This window comes from Aulonocara sp. 'chitande type north' Nkhata Bay, linkage group LG23 (assembly GCF_057382095.1).
Source record: "Aulonocara sp. 'chitande type north' Nkhata Bay isolate Kocher_YH1m ecotype deep benthic linkage group LG23, A_spYH_male_GT1.1, whole genome shotgun sequence".
Classification (NCBI taxonomy): domain Eukaryota; kingdom Metazoa; phylum Chordata; class Actinopteri; order Cichliformes; family Cichlidae; genus Aulonocara; species Aulonocara sp. 'chitande type north' Nkhata Bay.
Window position 1 is genome coordinate 40,612,474 of NC_141365.1, and position 12,274 is coordinate 40,624,747.

General features: G+C 40.5%; 1 protein-coding gene across 2 annotated transcripts in view; it reads right to left on the bottom strand.

The window, feature by feature from the left end:
• Window positions 1-2,094: 2,094 nt before the first annotated feature.
• The window catches only part of jam2a (junctional adhesion molecule 2a), a 21,613-nt gene continuing 11,433 nt past the window's right edge, over window positions 2,095-12,274 (bottom strand). The window contains exons 4-10 of one of the 2 annotated variants that reach the window (XM_086282722.1): window positions 11,505-11,654; window positions 11,208-11,395; window positions 10,878-10,980; window positions 9,938-10,045; window positions 9,782-9,794; window positions 3,143-3,176; window positions 2,095-2,977 (exon numbers count right to left, since the gene is read on the bottom strand). In XM_086282722.1, the coding sequence (XP_086138848.1) occupies window positions 2,939-2,977; window positions 3,143-3,176; window positions 9,782-9,794; window positions 9,938-10,045; window positions 10,878-10,980; window positions 11,208-11,395; window positions 11,505-11,654 (635 nt within the window). In that variant the 3' untranslated portion in view covers window positions 2,095-2,938. Of the gene's footprint in view, window positions 2,978-3,142; window positions 3,177-9,781; window positions 9,798-9,937; window positions 10,046-10,877; window positions 10,981-11,207; window positions 11,396-11,504; window positions 11,655-12,274 lie in introns of both variants that reach the window. The other variant, XM_086282721.1, reaches the window with a different exon arrangement.

Sequence of the window (12,274 nt, forward strand, 5' to 3'; positions counted from 1 at the left end):
CTACGAGATCTTTGTGACTCTATAAATATGTTGTGATTGAGGCTGTGTAGTAAAATCTGGACCTAAAAATCTGAATGACTAATTTCCAGACACTCGCCCTCAAACCATGAATTTGTGCCAGGAAATGAGGGCTGCTTAGGAACTTGTATAACTAGGCCTGCACATTTTCTGCATGTCTATAAATCTGTCCCCGGGCTACTATTAAAAGACTAAAGATGTCAACATTATTTACTTTTTCCTTTGGAGCTGAAAAATGTTTAATAGCAGTTTCCCTCAAATAACCGTTTGTCGGATTGGACAAATGCAAACAAGCTCAGAACTCGAAGGAGGTTTGATTAGAAATACTGAAAGACATCCAGCTGCAGTGACACTCCCAGAACATATGGTGAGGCACAGTTAATTTAATTTTTTAATTTATATGTAGATATCCAAAAAGCAGCAAGCCAAATGTTGGCTGACCTAGATGCAAACTGGCTGTCAATCTGCACCGTTCTTGAGCGTTCCCCGTTATGACAAGGTCAGCGATGCATTTAAGCCTTTCCGTGATGAATGTTTTGAAACCCCAAAATAGCATCAGAAAGGGCAAGTTTCTGTCTGACCTGGTGCCTAAATTTTTTAGACTGTGCAGCCAGCCTTTAAAGCTGCGCTCAGAAAATGTACCAACATCTACCGCTGTGATTTCAAGCAGTGCACGACTTCATTAAACACACTGAAAAGAAATAGAAGTGCATGTAGTCATGGCTGTGGGTTAAAAATGTTGCTGTTTATTCTGTTAGAGGGGGAGAAAAGCAACTCTGGAAATATTTAGTTAACCTGTCTGGGAGGGAACAGGTCTGCTGGGAGATTATCACTTGAAAGATTAATGTAAAGTCTTGCCGACCGAGGCCGCTGCACTTCACTGTAGCCATCTATGGGAATACAGCAGAGACTGTGAGCATTATAAGAGATGATGCAGTTAGTTTGACGAATAAAGCAATAATGCAACTACCAGTTTTCCACATTGATAAATCTGCAGTCCACTTAATTAGATTTACACGTTCTTGTCACTTTAAGTAGAAGTCATGAATAATTCCTCTTGTCAGGTTGATGCTTGTGCTGACTGCAGCGGTGGGAGAAGTGCTGTTACTCTGAAAACTACTCAAACACATCCATATCTATATTAATGTAACACCTGAGTGTTGCGGCTGGTAAAGGCAGGCAGGGATGATAAAAACACAAGCTAATGTAAAAATGGTGAAAAAGCGAGTGACGTTTGGTTCTGATCAAACATGGATATAAAAAGTGGCAGCAAATGCTTAAGGACTTTGAGATGATGCTTTAGTAGGTAGCTGGTTACTACAGTGTACAAACATGGGGTTTGCATCAGTAACTGGCTTTGGAAGTGCAAGTTAATGGTTGTTTACAGGATTTTATAGGCAGCGCAGAAAATCAATACAGCGTAGTATCACAATATTTTGCCTGATGATATCGTATCGGTAAAGGAACACCAAATATTGGTCTTTTATTAAGTCAATCAGCACCACCGTAAAGTTATAACATTAGCTGAGCAAACTGCTAAACCATCCAACACTGGATGCACTTAGCTCGACAAAGCTACCTGAGCTAGCTAGCAGCTCAGTCACAGGAATAAAGCCAGGACAGCAACCTCCTTACATCTACAAAAGAAGAAAAACTCAGTGGCTTTTGTTGTTTACTCATGCCCACTTGTGATTGCAAAGTGTGGAGATCGGAAAGTGTACTGAGCACAAATGTGAAAGTTAAAGGTGAATTTCTGTCCATGTAGACGGCACCAGATGTGTAATTTCCAGTGATTTATCACAGGAAGTTGCTGTACCATCAGAAACAGATTGTATGTAATTGCAAACTTCACCCCATTCAATCTCAGACTGATAGCAGATTGCCTTACAGGCAGGTTTTAGTGACAGTGTTATGCTTGAAAATCTCATTTTGTTGCCAACCCCCCCAACATGTGATATAACTTGACGTAATTTGTGGTTTTGAAAAACATGCCACCTCTAGTGTATAGGCAGCTACTTCTCGTGTTGCATTCTTTCCACCATTGGAAACACGGTAATAACAAACATGGGCTTGAGTAGAAAAAACTTTATTACTGATACACTATTCAAATAAAACTCTGAAGTCATTCACACAGCCTAAAAACAGACACTCCATTTGATAATCAGTGGCACAGAAATATAAAGACATATAAAGAAAAAAGTAAGGCAAATTTTTTTTTACAAAAAAAGAACTGTGATCCATAGATAAATATGACAGACAGACAAATTAAAAAGGCACAAGGTATATAGTATATATGTATATTTATAAAAAAGACCATGCAGGCACATCAGGATGGAATGGGGTTGTCCTCAGCGTTATTGTTAAGTGGCTTCTTGTTCTTACTAAGATCACGAGTGGTCCCAGTGTCGAAGACGAAATACTGACTGAGGTAAGCTGTAGTTTTATTGAAAACAACTGAGATGCTTCCCTTATGGCTTTAAGGAGAATTCCCTGTCATGATTCAATTTTTTAAAGACAAGAAATCTATCAAATTAAACATCAGTCTTTGGTAAAAAATAAAAATTGAGTAATTAAAGCAGTTAGCCTTAGAAATTTATACTGAGAAAAAAAAGATCAATTGCAAATTCAACATCTGACCACCAGGGGGAAGCAGAGTACCATGAAACTGTACTTAATCCCATAATAGCAGGAGACATCAATGTAAGAGGCGAATACACAGCAAAGCCAGAGTAAAGAAGCCTTGCAGATTTTCTTGACATCAACCATCCGGAAGGATTGGCGGAGGAATAAAGATTGAAATTAGCACGTATTGGAAGATCAAGAGCTCGTTCTGAGTCCGAAACAAAATCAGAATCCAGTGTTGGCACCTTATCACCTTTTTTTTCTTTTTGTTTTGCTTTTGGAGAAGAAGACCAGCTTCTCAGAGCATGAACGACTGTGTGTGTTTAAAATCCTGGGGCTGAGAAGAGGGACACAAAACAAGTATTAATGTTTGCTAAATAAACTGATGATTTAAATTAAAAAGCACACACACACACACACACATCAAACATCCGGTAAGTGCGAACTGCTACATTTAGGCAAAGTGAGAGGGAAAGAAGCAAACCTGAAAACAAACACTTACTTCTTGGGGTGGAGGGATGTAGTTGACATTGGACCTGGAAGACAGAAACATGGTAAGAACACCTGACAGCTCTAACCTGAGTTATATCTCGCCTGTATTAATAATGCACGTGGCAAACACAGGTAGGAAGAACAGTCAGAGCGAGCTCGTCATTAGGCAGCACTGGAACAAAGTGGAGAGCAAAGTGTAAGGAAAGTGCTGCAGTTTGTCGCAGGAGGGCTTGTGTATGTGCATTTGGAGAATGAGAGACCTTTTTAAATCAATCAAGATGTGCAGACTTTAATTGCTCTAACAATAATTTGTTAATTATTTAGGAGTTACAGCCATTTCTATAGACTGCTGTGGTATACAGGGGCGGGATTATGAAAACCGTGGTGATGATCAGAGCTTTAAATGTGCCTGTAAGCAGATACGATTCGGAGAGAGTCGGGGTAATGCTTTTCTCATTTCCGATCTTTACACCAAGCTAACGTCTCCTGTTTGAATAAACAGCTATGAGAGTGCTATTGATCTCCTTTCAACATGACAAGCTCGATGTTAAAAAACAGCTCCCTGAATTTCTTTCTTCCACATTTACAGTCATTTTAAATAGTGCAAAAGAGGGATTTGCACATTGAAAAGTTGCAATTTAATTGTTTTTTTTTAAATATATAATATATGTATGAAAATTAATCCTGTGGAGCTTTAACAGAGTGATTATCCAGATGTCTGACAATTAAAAACATTAAACAACTTGCATGTATGAGTTTTACTTATATTGGCTTCATTGACATTTAATGCTTAAAATTCTATCGGGCAATTTACCTCACCTCGGAGATGTAGAGATCTTAAAAACTCGTGTATCAAATATGACACACTCTGTGTTACAGGATTAAGCAATCAAGGCTGAATGATGGTCAGAGCGCTGCCCTTTTGTCTGCCACGAGTTCAACGCTCAGTGAAAGTTGCAGCTTCAAAAAATCAGGTTGAAAATTAAAAATGTCTATATTTACGTTTCTTTGGGTTGTGAATGCAGATAAATTGGTGCCAATTTGAGACCTCATCAAAACTGTTGAAATTTTTACTTCTTGCTTCCTTTTATGATGTTTGACCTCATTTCCTCCCCTAAATGGTTCATTACACAAACTCACTGGCAAATGAAAACCAAATTTTTGTTCACAGGAAAATCAGTTTTCGACCAGAATCTGCGAACATCTTGAATCAGAGAAGACTTTAATGTAGTTTAATGTGATTTAAATGTAACAATTATGTGTTCAATCTGAAACTAAAAGCCGAAGAACCTGTGTTTTTCCAGATGAGGGAACTTTTAGTGCATACATCCAACTGTAGGTGTGTTTTCACCATTCAAAACAAAAAAGTTCACATAGTCAACTTTGACTTGTAAGTACGTTTGACATACTCATTTTCTTTAACTGTAAATAATGTGGAATTGATCAGAGATGCTGTAAAACGCCATTTATGAACACTGGAATCATTCATCGTGAACTGTTTGCATCTGCAGAGATGTGCAAAGGTCCTTTTGTTCAGCAACAGTATTGTGTTGCAGCGGCACGCGGTGTTAAAAGTCTAAGTGATCGCGTTAGCGGAGCTGTGAACTTGTGTAATGCATTTGGCTTGCTGAGTGTCTGGCACATCAACCTCTATGGCTTTAATTATAGTCTCGAAATCACCTCCAAAAATAAGTCTTTTGGAAGTGATCCTCTTCTAAGAAATTAAAACTATTTCACAGGGAAAAAATAAAAATATCAATAACCCATAACTTAGCCAGTAAATTTAAAGTTGTAGCCAAAAAGATGTTCAGCTTTAAATGAAGACAGGAAACAAGTAGCTTGGCTCTCTGTGAGCAAAAGAAATCTTCTTACCGGCACCTCTAAAGCTCAGTAATTAACACGTTATCTCGTTTGTTTAATCCAAACACAAACAGCCAAAACAACATATGGTTTTAATGGTGGGTCAGGTTCTGCGGTTCCTCCAAAGTCTCGCTGTCTGCGAAGCAGTTACGTCTGTTTATTTTATTTCCTAATGTGCCACACTCACATGTCCTCAGCTCTGTGCAGGGTTTGGCTGCTGATGTGGGCTGCACCATGACACTGGGAGATCCAAAATGACCTGCGGGGGGTCAGGGCATGGGCTTTAACAAGAAGCATGCCCTCGTGGACTCGTACTGCACACCATGCTTTGGAGTGTGAGTATTAGTGTGAAGTCATCCGTAAAGATGTGCAGCTTAACTGTTGGTTTGGAAAGCTGGAACATTTGTAACCTAAATCTGTCAACCTCCACATTTGATTTCTATTCCATGCATTTAGCTCTCTGTTAAATTTACCCCACAGGATTGTGCATTCAGATTTATACCTGGAAAGCCAAAAGATACCACAATTAACATGCACAGGCGCCCAACCAATTATGTCTCTGGAACTGCTGGTTGGACAACAATGACATTCACTCATATGCTTAGGTTTAGTCAGGCATGTTGAATCATAGTGGATTCTGTCATTCTGCAACAAAACAAGCAAAGAAATGACCCTGACCAGTGTTTTATGGTCATTTGTGTGTAGTTTTTAGCAATGCCAGACCTCTAAACTCTCATCTTTGGAATAATATTACTAGTAGTAGAAGTCCTAATAGTCCATCTAATATTTGAGCAATGACCTGAATTCCAACAGACGTTGGAAACCCAAATGAAAAAGTAAGAATCAAAATAGGCAGAACTAATATGTTCAAGCCCACTTTTAAATTACATAGAGAAGTAAACCAAGATGTTCAAGCTTATTTGAGCACACTTTATGAATGACATTTCATAAACCAGCAAGCATGCAGCCAATCACATGCAGCAATCCAACACCGCAGTATTAAAAAGCTCAAACTGTGTGACTGCCTTTTGTTTGAGCAATGCATTTAATAGCTGGAGTTACCCAAGGCTCCAGTTTAGGCCCCTTTAAAGGCACAGTGTGTAAAATCTCACCACTAGGTGTCAGTAGACTGCACATTACAGGCAATTGATTTCTGTTTTCTTACCCTCCTAACATTAGCTAATATCTAATAAGCTGAGAGTAAGTAATTGTGACAATATCGGGAATAAATAAGCCTGTTCATGAAGTGCCAGTCACGTTAACTCTTTCCTTCACGTTTTCACTTCTTTGGTGTGGGAGACCTCTTCTCAGATGATTAAACATAGGTATGATCATTCATATTTAAGTCTGAAGTTGTACACATGAATTAAAATTCAAATCAAGTTTAAATTTGGATTGAACTGATTTAATAACAAACTACTGCTAAATGCAGAAAAAAGCTTGTCTTGCTAGAATGGTAGACTAACTAAAAACACAAGGAATCAAAAACATAAGCAAAGCTTGCGGCATGTGAATGCCATGAGTTCTCTTCTCCATCATTAGTGGACTACACGTGGTCAGGCAATGTCCATTTCAGCCACTGTAATTAGGATGGAGGAGAACATGGTGGCTTCCACTAACTGTGCTCTATGCTTTCTATCAAACACTGAAACACTGACGACTGCAGCTGAACTGAACAGCTGAATATCCTTGATACTGAACCCCAAGCTGAGCAACTTGGGGTTCAGTATCAAGGATATTTAGGATCGAAGCACCAACCTTCCAATCAGTTCCTGCTTTACCTCCTTAACTCCACAAACTAAACACCAAAGAATGCATATTTATGTGTACAGCTGACTGTACCTTTAAAGACCTGTACTATATCTAGTTCCTTACTACAACTAGAGCTGGGCGATATAAGATTTTTTCATATCACGATATGTTTTTTTCCATTTCAGGCGATAACGATATATATCACGATATAAGCCAAATAACTATATTTGTAAGATTTAAATGTGCCGTTGCTCACAAGTAAAATGTGAAATAATCAGCAGCTTGTTTTTATTTAAATATTTATTTCCCATAATAAGTTCAACAGGGTAGATGTACTTAAGGAACATGAGACTTTTTCAGATAAATAAAGGCAAATATTGCAAACTACACAAAAGGCAGCCGCTAAAGCGTTTAAGTTTCAAAATAGAACAAACAAAACAGACTACTAAATTGTCAATTCCACTTAGAAACAAAATATTAATTCTAAAAATAAATCTTAGTTTGTTTTACAGAAGAACAGACAAAACTGACTAACTTTTGTCAATATCAAATAAACTGAGAACTAAAAGGAAATTCTCAATCTCTCCTTGTTGTATAGCTGAGCTTTTCAAACAGTTTTAACAGTTACTTTAGTCTGACAAAAGCCGAATGACGAATTAGCGCTTCCAGTCAGAGACTGAGGCTACGTCCACACGTACACGGGTATTTTTGAAAACGGAGATTTTCCGTTTTCGTTTTAAAAAATAATCCCGTCCACACGTAAAGGCAGAAATGAAGGAAAACGCTGCTATGAACATGCCAAAGCAGCAGGTGGCGCTAGATTCCTAACCGTGCAGAAATGTTGGCCAATCAGAAGTCTAGAAGCCTCGGTGGGAAAAAGTAAACAAAGCTGGGGCATAGAAGCAGAACCGAGTCGTATGTGTGGAGGGACAGTAACTGTGTGTATATGTAAGCATTTAAACACTGCAGAGAGTAGAATTAACAGTAACAGTATTGTAGAAATTCATTTCACAGAAACAATAACGTGGCGCACAGTGTGACGTCAAAAAATGCGCACATCTTTGACGCTGCGTTTTCTCCGTTTTTCTAGTCCACACGTAAATGCAAAAACGGAGTTTTCAAAAATATCCACCCTGGCCGGAGTTTTTAAAAATCTTCGTTTTCAGTGACCAAAAACGCCGCTTACGTGTGGACGAAAGGTGCAAACACATAGAAAAAATCTGCGTTTTCAAAAATACCCAGGTACGTGTGGGTATTGAGCATGCACCAGTTTATTGTATTTCCAGACTTGCTTTCGGCACAATTTACAGTGTGCGCTACTCTGTTTTTTGTCAGACTTGAAATAGCCGAAATACCTTCACACTACGGAACTTCTATGGCTCTTCCGTTCGACAATCTCTCCGGCATTGGAACCATCATCTGTTTTCTCTTCGGTAACCTTCGGTCACGCTCGGTTGATTTTTCTAGTCGGCACACTCATTTCCTTCATTACCCGGGCGGTACGGTGGCTGGCTGCTTCCCAAACAAATACACATGTGCGGCTTGGCACTTGTGCTGTACGTAACAAGTCACGTGACGTGACGCTGCGGCTGTGATTGGTTCGGCTCTGCGCTACTTAATTTGGATTGGCTGTTCTTTTTTTTTTTTTTTTTTTTAAGAGGACGAGAGCGGCGAGGTCTATCGCAATAGTTTAATTTTTCTATCGAGAAAAAGTTATATCGCGGTACATATCGTTATCGTTCTATCGCCCAGCTCTAACTACAACCGATCATTTCAAGTATTCACCATACACTGTGAAATCACTAGTGCCTCATTTGAAATAAAAGAAGTAAACTGTTTCCTTCTTCTTTGGCTAATATTTTCCAACAGGATCTTAAGTGAGCAACTAAATGTGACCGCAGCTACGCTTTTTAGTATCCTAAAAAAAAAAGCCAGAACAGTCCGAACTGTGCTTCATTCAACCAACATTCATCTACGACGACTGAAAACACATCCGCTGTCAGTCCTCAGCATGAAATAACATTCATCCATCTAACCAGGTGCCCGAGGGACCATTTTTCTCTTAGATGCCACAATCTAGATCTGCATCGCCGCTCAGTAAATTTGTACCCACTATCGGTGCATCAGAAATCATGTCGCATTGTCTTTGATTCTTTGTGAAGAAGCCTGTTCTATAAATAGGAAGTTGACACTGACAACTCCAGTTAGCTCAGCAGGATAAGCATCAGACTTTAACCCAGACAAAGAGCTTTCGCATCAGCTTTAAGGAGAGCTCTACGCTGACTCCCCATCAAACTCCAAGCAGTAACAAGCCAGTAATCAAATAACATAAAGTCAGGCGAGTCAGACCTGGGATACGAGGCCATGCATTTATGTCTCTGTGTCTTCTGGAACCTCTTTACACCCACTCTGGTGTGTTTGGAGGGCAGTGTCTGTAAGACGGGTGTAAGCGCCTTCAGCTATGCCACACTCTCATTCTTCAATATCCAAATAATCCTTTTCAAATTACCCGTCCAATCAGTTTAATTGCCTATAATTCCTTCTACTGCCAATATTTTCCTTCTTGCTGATTAACAGCCTGTAATTATTCTATAATTATGTAGCACTGATTGTTTCCCCCACAGCCCTGTTTTGAGGAGGGAGGAGGCGGGTGGAGTGGTCATCTGTCTGGCTGTATTTTGACATGAATTCAACATTAGTACATCTGCTTGGAAGTGGAAATCAATTCTAAAAAAAAAAAAAAATCAATCAAAATAATAGCAAAAAAACTTTTCCCCAGGGTTTTGCATCTGTTGCCGCCAATCAAATGACCCAGTGAGTTGAAAAGCAGGCACTGCTGCATCTCAAATGAAAACACACACTCACACACAGCCACAGCTGTCACTCCATACAGTCCTGACTCAGCACACAGATGCAGACAGGCCGGCTAAGTGCAACAACAATCCACCCCTCCCCACCGCCTCCCCTCGACTTCAGCGTGTAAGATATTAGCTTGTGTTTGTTCACATCAATGTTAATTTAATCACAAAGCTCTTACCTTCCTCTGTGTCCTGCTGATGAATGAGCCGGGACCGTGGAAGAGAAAACAGAGTCAATGTCATTCTTTTTTTGGCGGGAATTGAAAACAGTTTCTATATTAATTGGTGCACTGTGGAGTGGTTATCGGACTGCCAAGACAGCCACACAAACTCACGGCTGAAGAAGCCGTTCCTCTGTAACAGGAAACCGCCGCATCCACAGATGAGCACGGCCAGGAAGACCCCCAACACTGTTGCCACTATCGCTGTGATGTTGACGTCCTCTGGAAGTGTGAATGAAGACTGAATTATGAGCTGTTTACTCGCTAATTTATTGAAGCAGCGAGACACAAGATAAATCAGGAAGCAGCAAATAAAGCAAAGTAATCTCCTAAAGTGGGAAGCTGTACTGCAGCGTTCCTATAATTTAATAAAGTCCACTTAATATGCTTTTCTTTTTGTCATATATATACAGTTACAATGATGAACGCTCATCTTAAACAAGTAATGCCTGTGAGCCACAAGCTCAGGTCACACACTGCTGTAAATGCTCTGTTTTAGACAGGCTTCTCCTCTCGTGGCTCTGTGTGATGTCACTGAGAGCAGCAACCCCTAATATGGCCATCTGTGATTGCAAAAGCTCCACCCACCTGCTGTTAAAACATTAATGAGCCAATGGGAAGCAAGTGGGAGGAGCTAGTTTCAGACAGATGGACTGCACCAGGCTCAGTGTAAAATAAACTACTTTTTAAAATCAAGCACAGCTGCTCCTGCACAGTCCAAGAATAAAAAATATGGAGCTGAAAATGAGCATAACAGGTCTACTTAAAGTGCTTAAATGGTAGTGTGCATTAACATAGAGCACATTACATGATTTATTAACAAGCCCAGCACTTATTTTCATCAACAGCGTCGTTTTATATTTTGTAATTTGGCCCACACTGGCCACAGGATCTCTTCAAACTGTAGGCTAGGCTATAAATGTGTCCAGACTTTAGAAACAGGGTGGAATGAACTTAGTGGGCTTTTCCTCTCCACTGCATCCTTGATTTTGTCTGGTGCTGAAAGGTGTGGGGGATGAGGCGGGATTTAGTGTGGAAACGCACACACACACACCTATCGTCATATGCTTGGCCTCGCACATCTTGGGTAGTCCCACTCCGTTGGATGCCAGGCAACTGTATCGGCCAGTGTCCTCTTTGGCTACAGATTTAAACTCCTGTGGAAGAGAAAAACCAACCAACAAACCTCTATTATTAGAAAGAGCACGCTTTAAAGTGAAGTGTCTTCTGTCCTGACGTGTCCTTGAGGAAGAATCAGGAATGCTACCTTGTATCAAACCGAAGAGCAACTCAGCAGAAGCATCTTTATGCTTACACGATACTACAGTGTGCAACATTTGCCTGGTTTTCTTTATCTGCATGCACACACACTTATTTGTCTCACCAGAACTCCTGTGCGCGAGTTGATTAGATAGGTTGCGTTGGAATGACGGGGCGGGTTCATTGGCTGGTTGTCCTTGTACCAGGAGTAAGTGGCAGGTGGGATGCTGTGCTGGTCCCTGCAACTCAGCTGTACCACTGAGCCAGTCACTGCTGAGCTGGGGATTTCACAGAGTGGGGTTTGAGGCGGCACTAAAAGAACGGGCAGAAAAATCACACCAATGTAAGCAAAAAACATTCCCATCTTTAAAATAGTCTGAATGTTCTTATTACAGCAGATTCCCATCTCAGTCAGTGGTACCTAGGACTTTAAGCGTTACATTGGTCTCGCCCAGGTTGACAGAGTCTTTAGGAGCACTGATCTCACAGCGGTACTCTCCAGCATCCTCCTGGGTCACTTTTTTCAGCGTCACTGTCGCTCCTTCAATGGTCGCCCGGCCCTCAAAGGGACCTGAGAGAAAGAATAGAAGGTCAGAAGTGGAAATGTCTTCCATGGCTGTGGGCTACAGCCACTGCATGTTATAATCTACGGTCTGCAATACTGCCACCCAAAATTTAATAACCAGTAGCAATTGAACAATTGCAGCATGAGTAAAATAATCTACTATTAAATGTTTTCTTTTTTTTAACCACTGCTATAATTTGGAGACATTTTGAGTCGCTGTAAACCCAACACTGAGGATTTCTTATACTGTCATGCAGCTGGACTTTTGTAGACATTACCCAATGGAGGTGTATGTGAAAACGCAAATGTCCAAGTCTGATCAGACAGCCACGGAGTGCATGTTTGTGTGTGGGTAATAATCTGGTACAGCTATCGAGTGGCTGTCCTGTGTCCAGCCTGTTGTACGCTCTACTTCATCGTCAGGAGTTTGTGTGTATCACTGGTAAAGGTGGGTGGATCGATCTAAATATCGATACCGATACTACCGATATTTTGGTTGGATGGTCTTAGAGCAGGGTGTCCGACTCCAGGCCTCAAGGGCCGGTGTCCTGCAGGTTTTAGATGTGTCCTTGACGCAACACAGCTGATTTAAATGGCTAAATGACCTCCTCAACATGTCTTAAAGT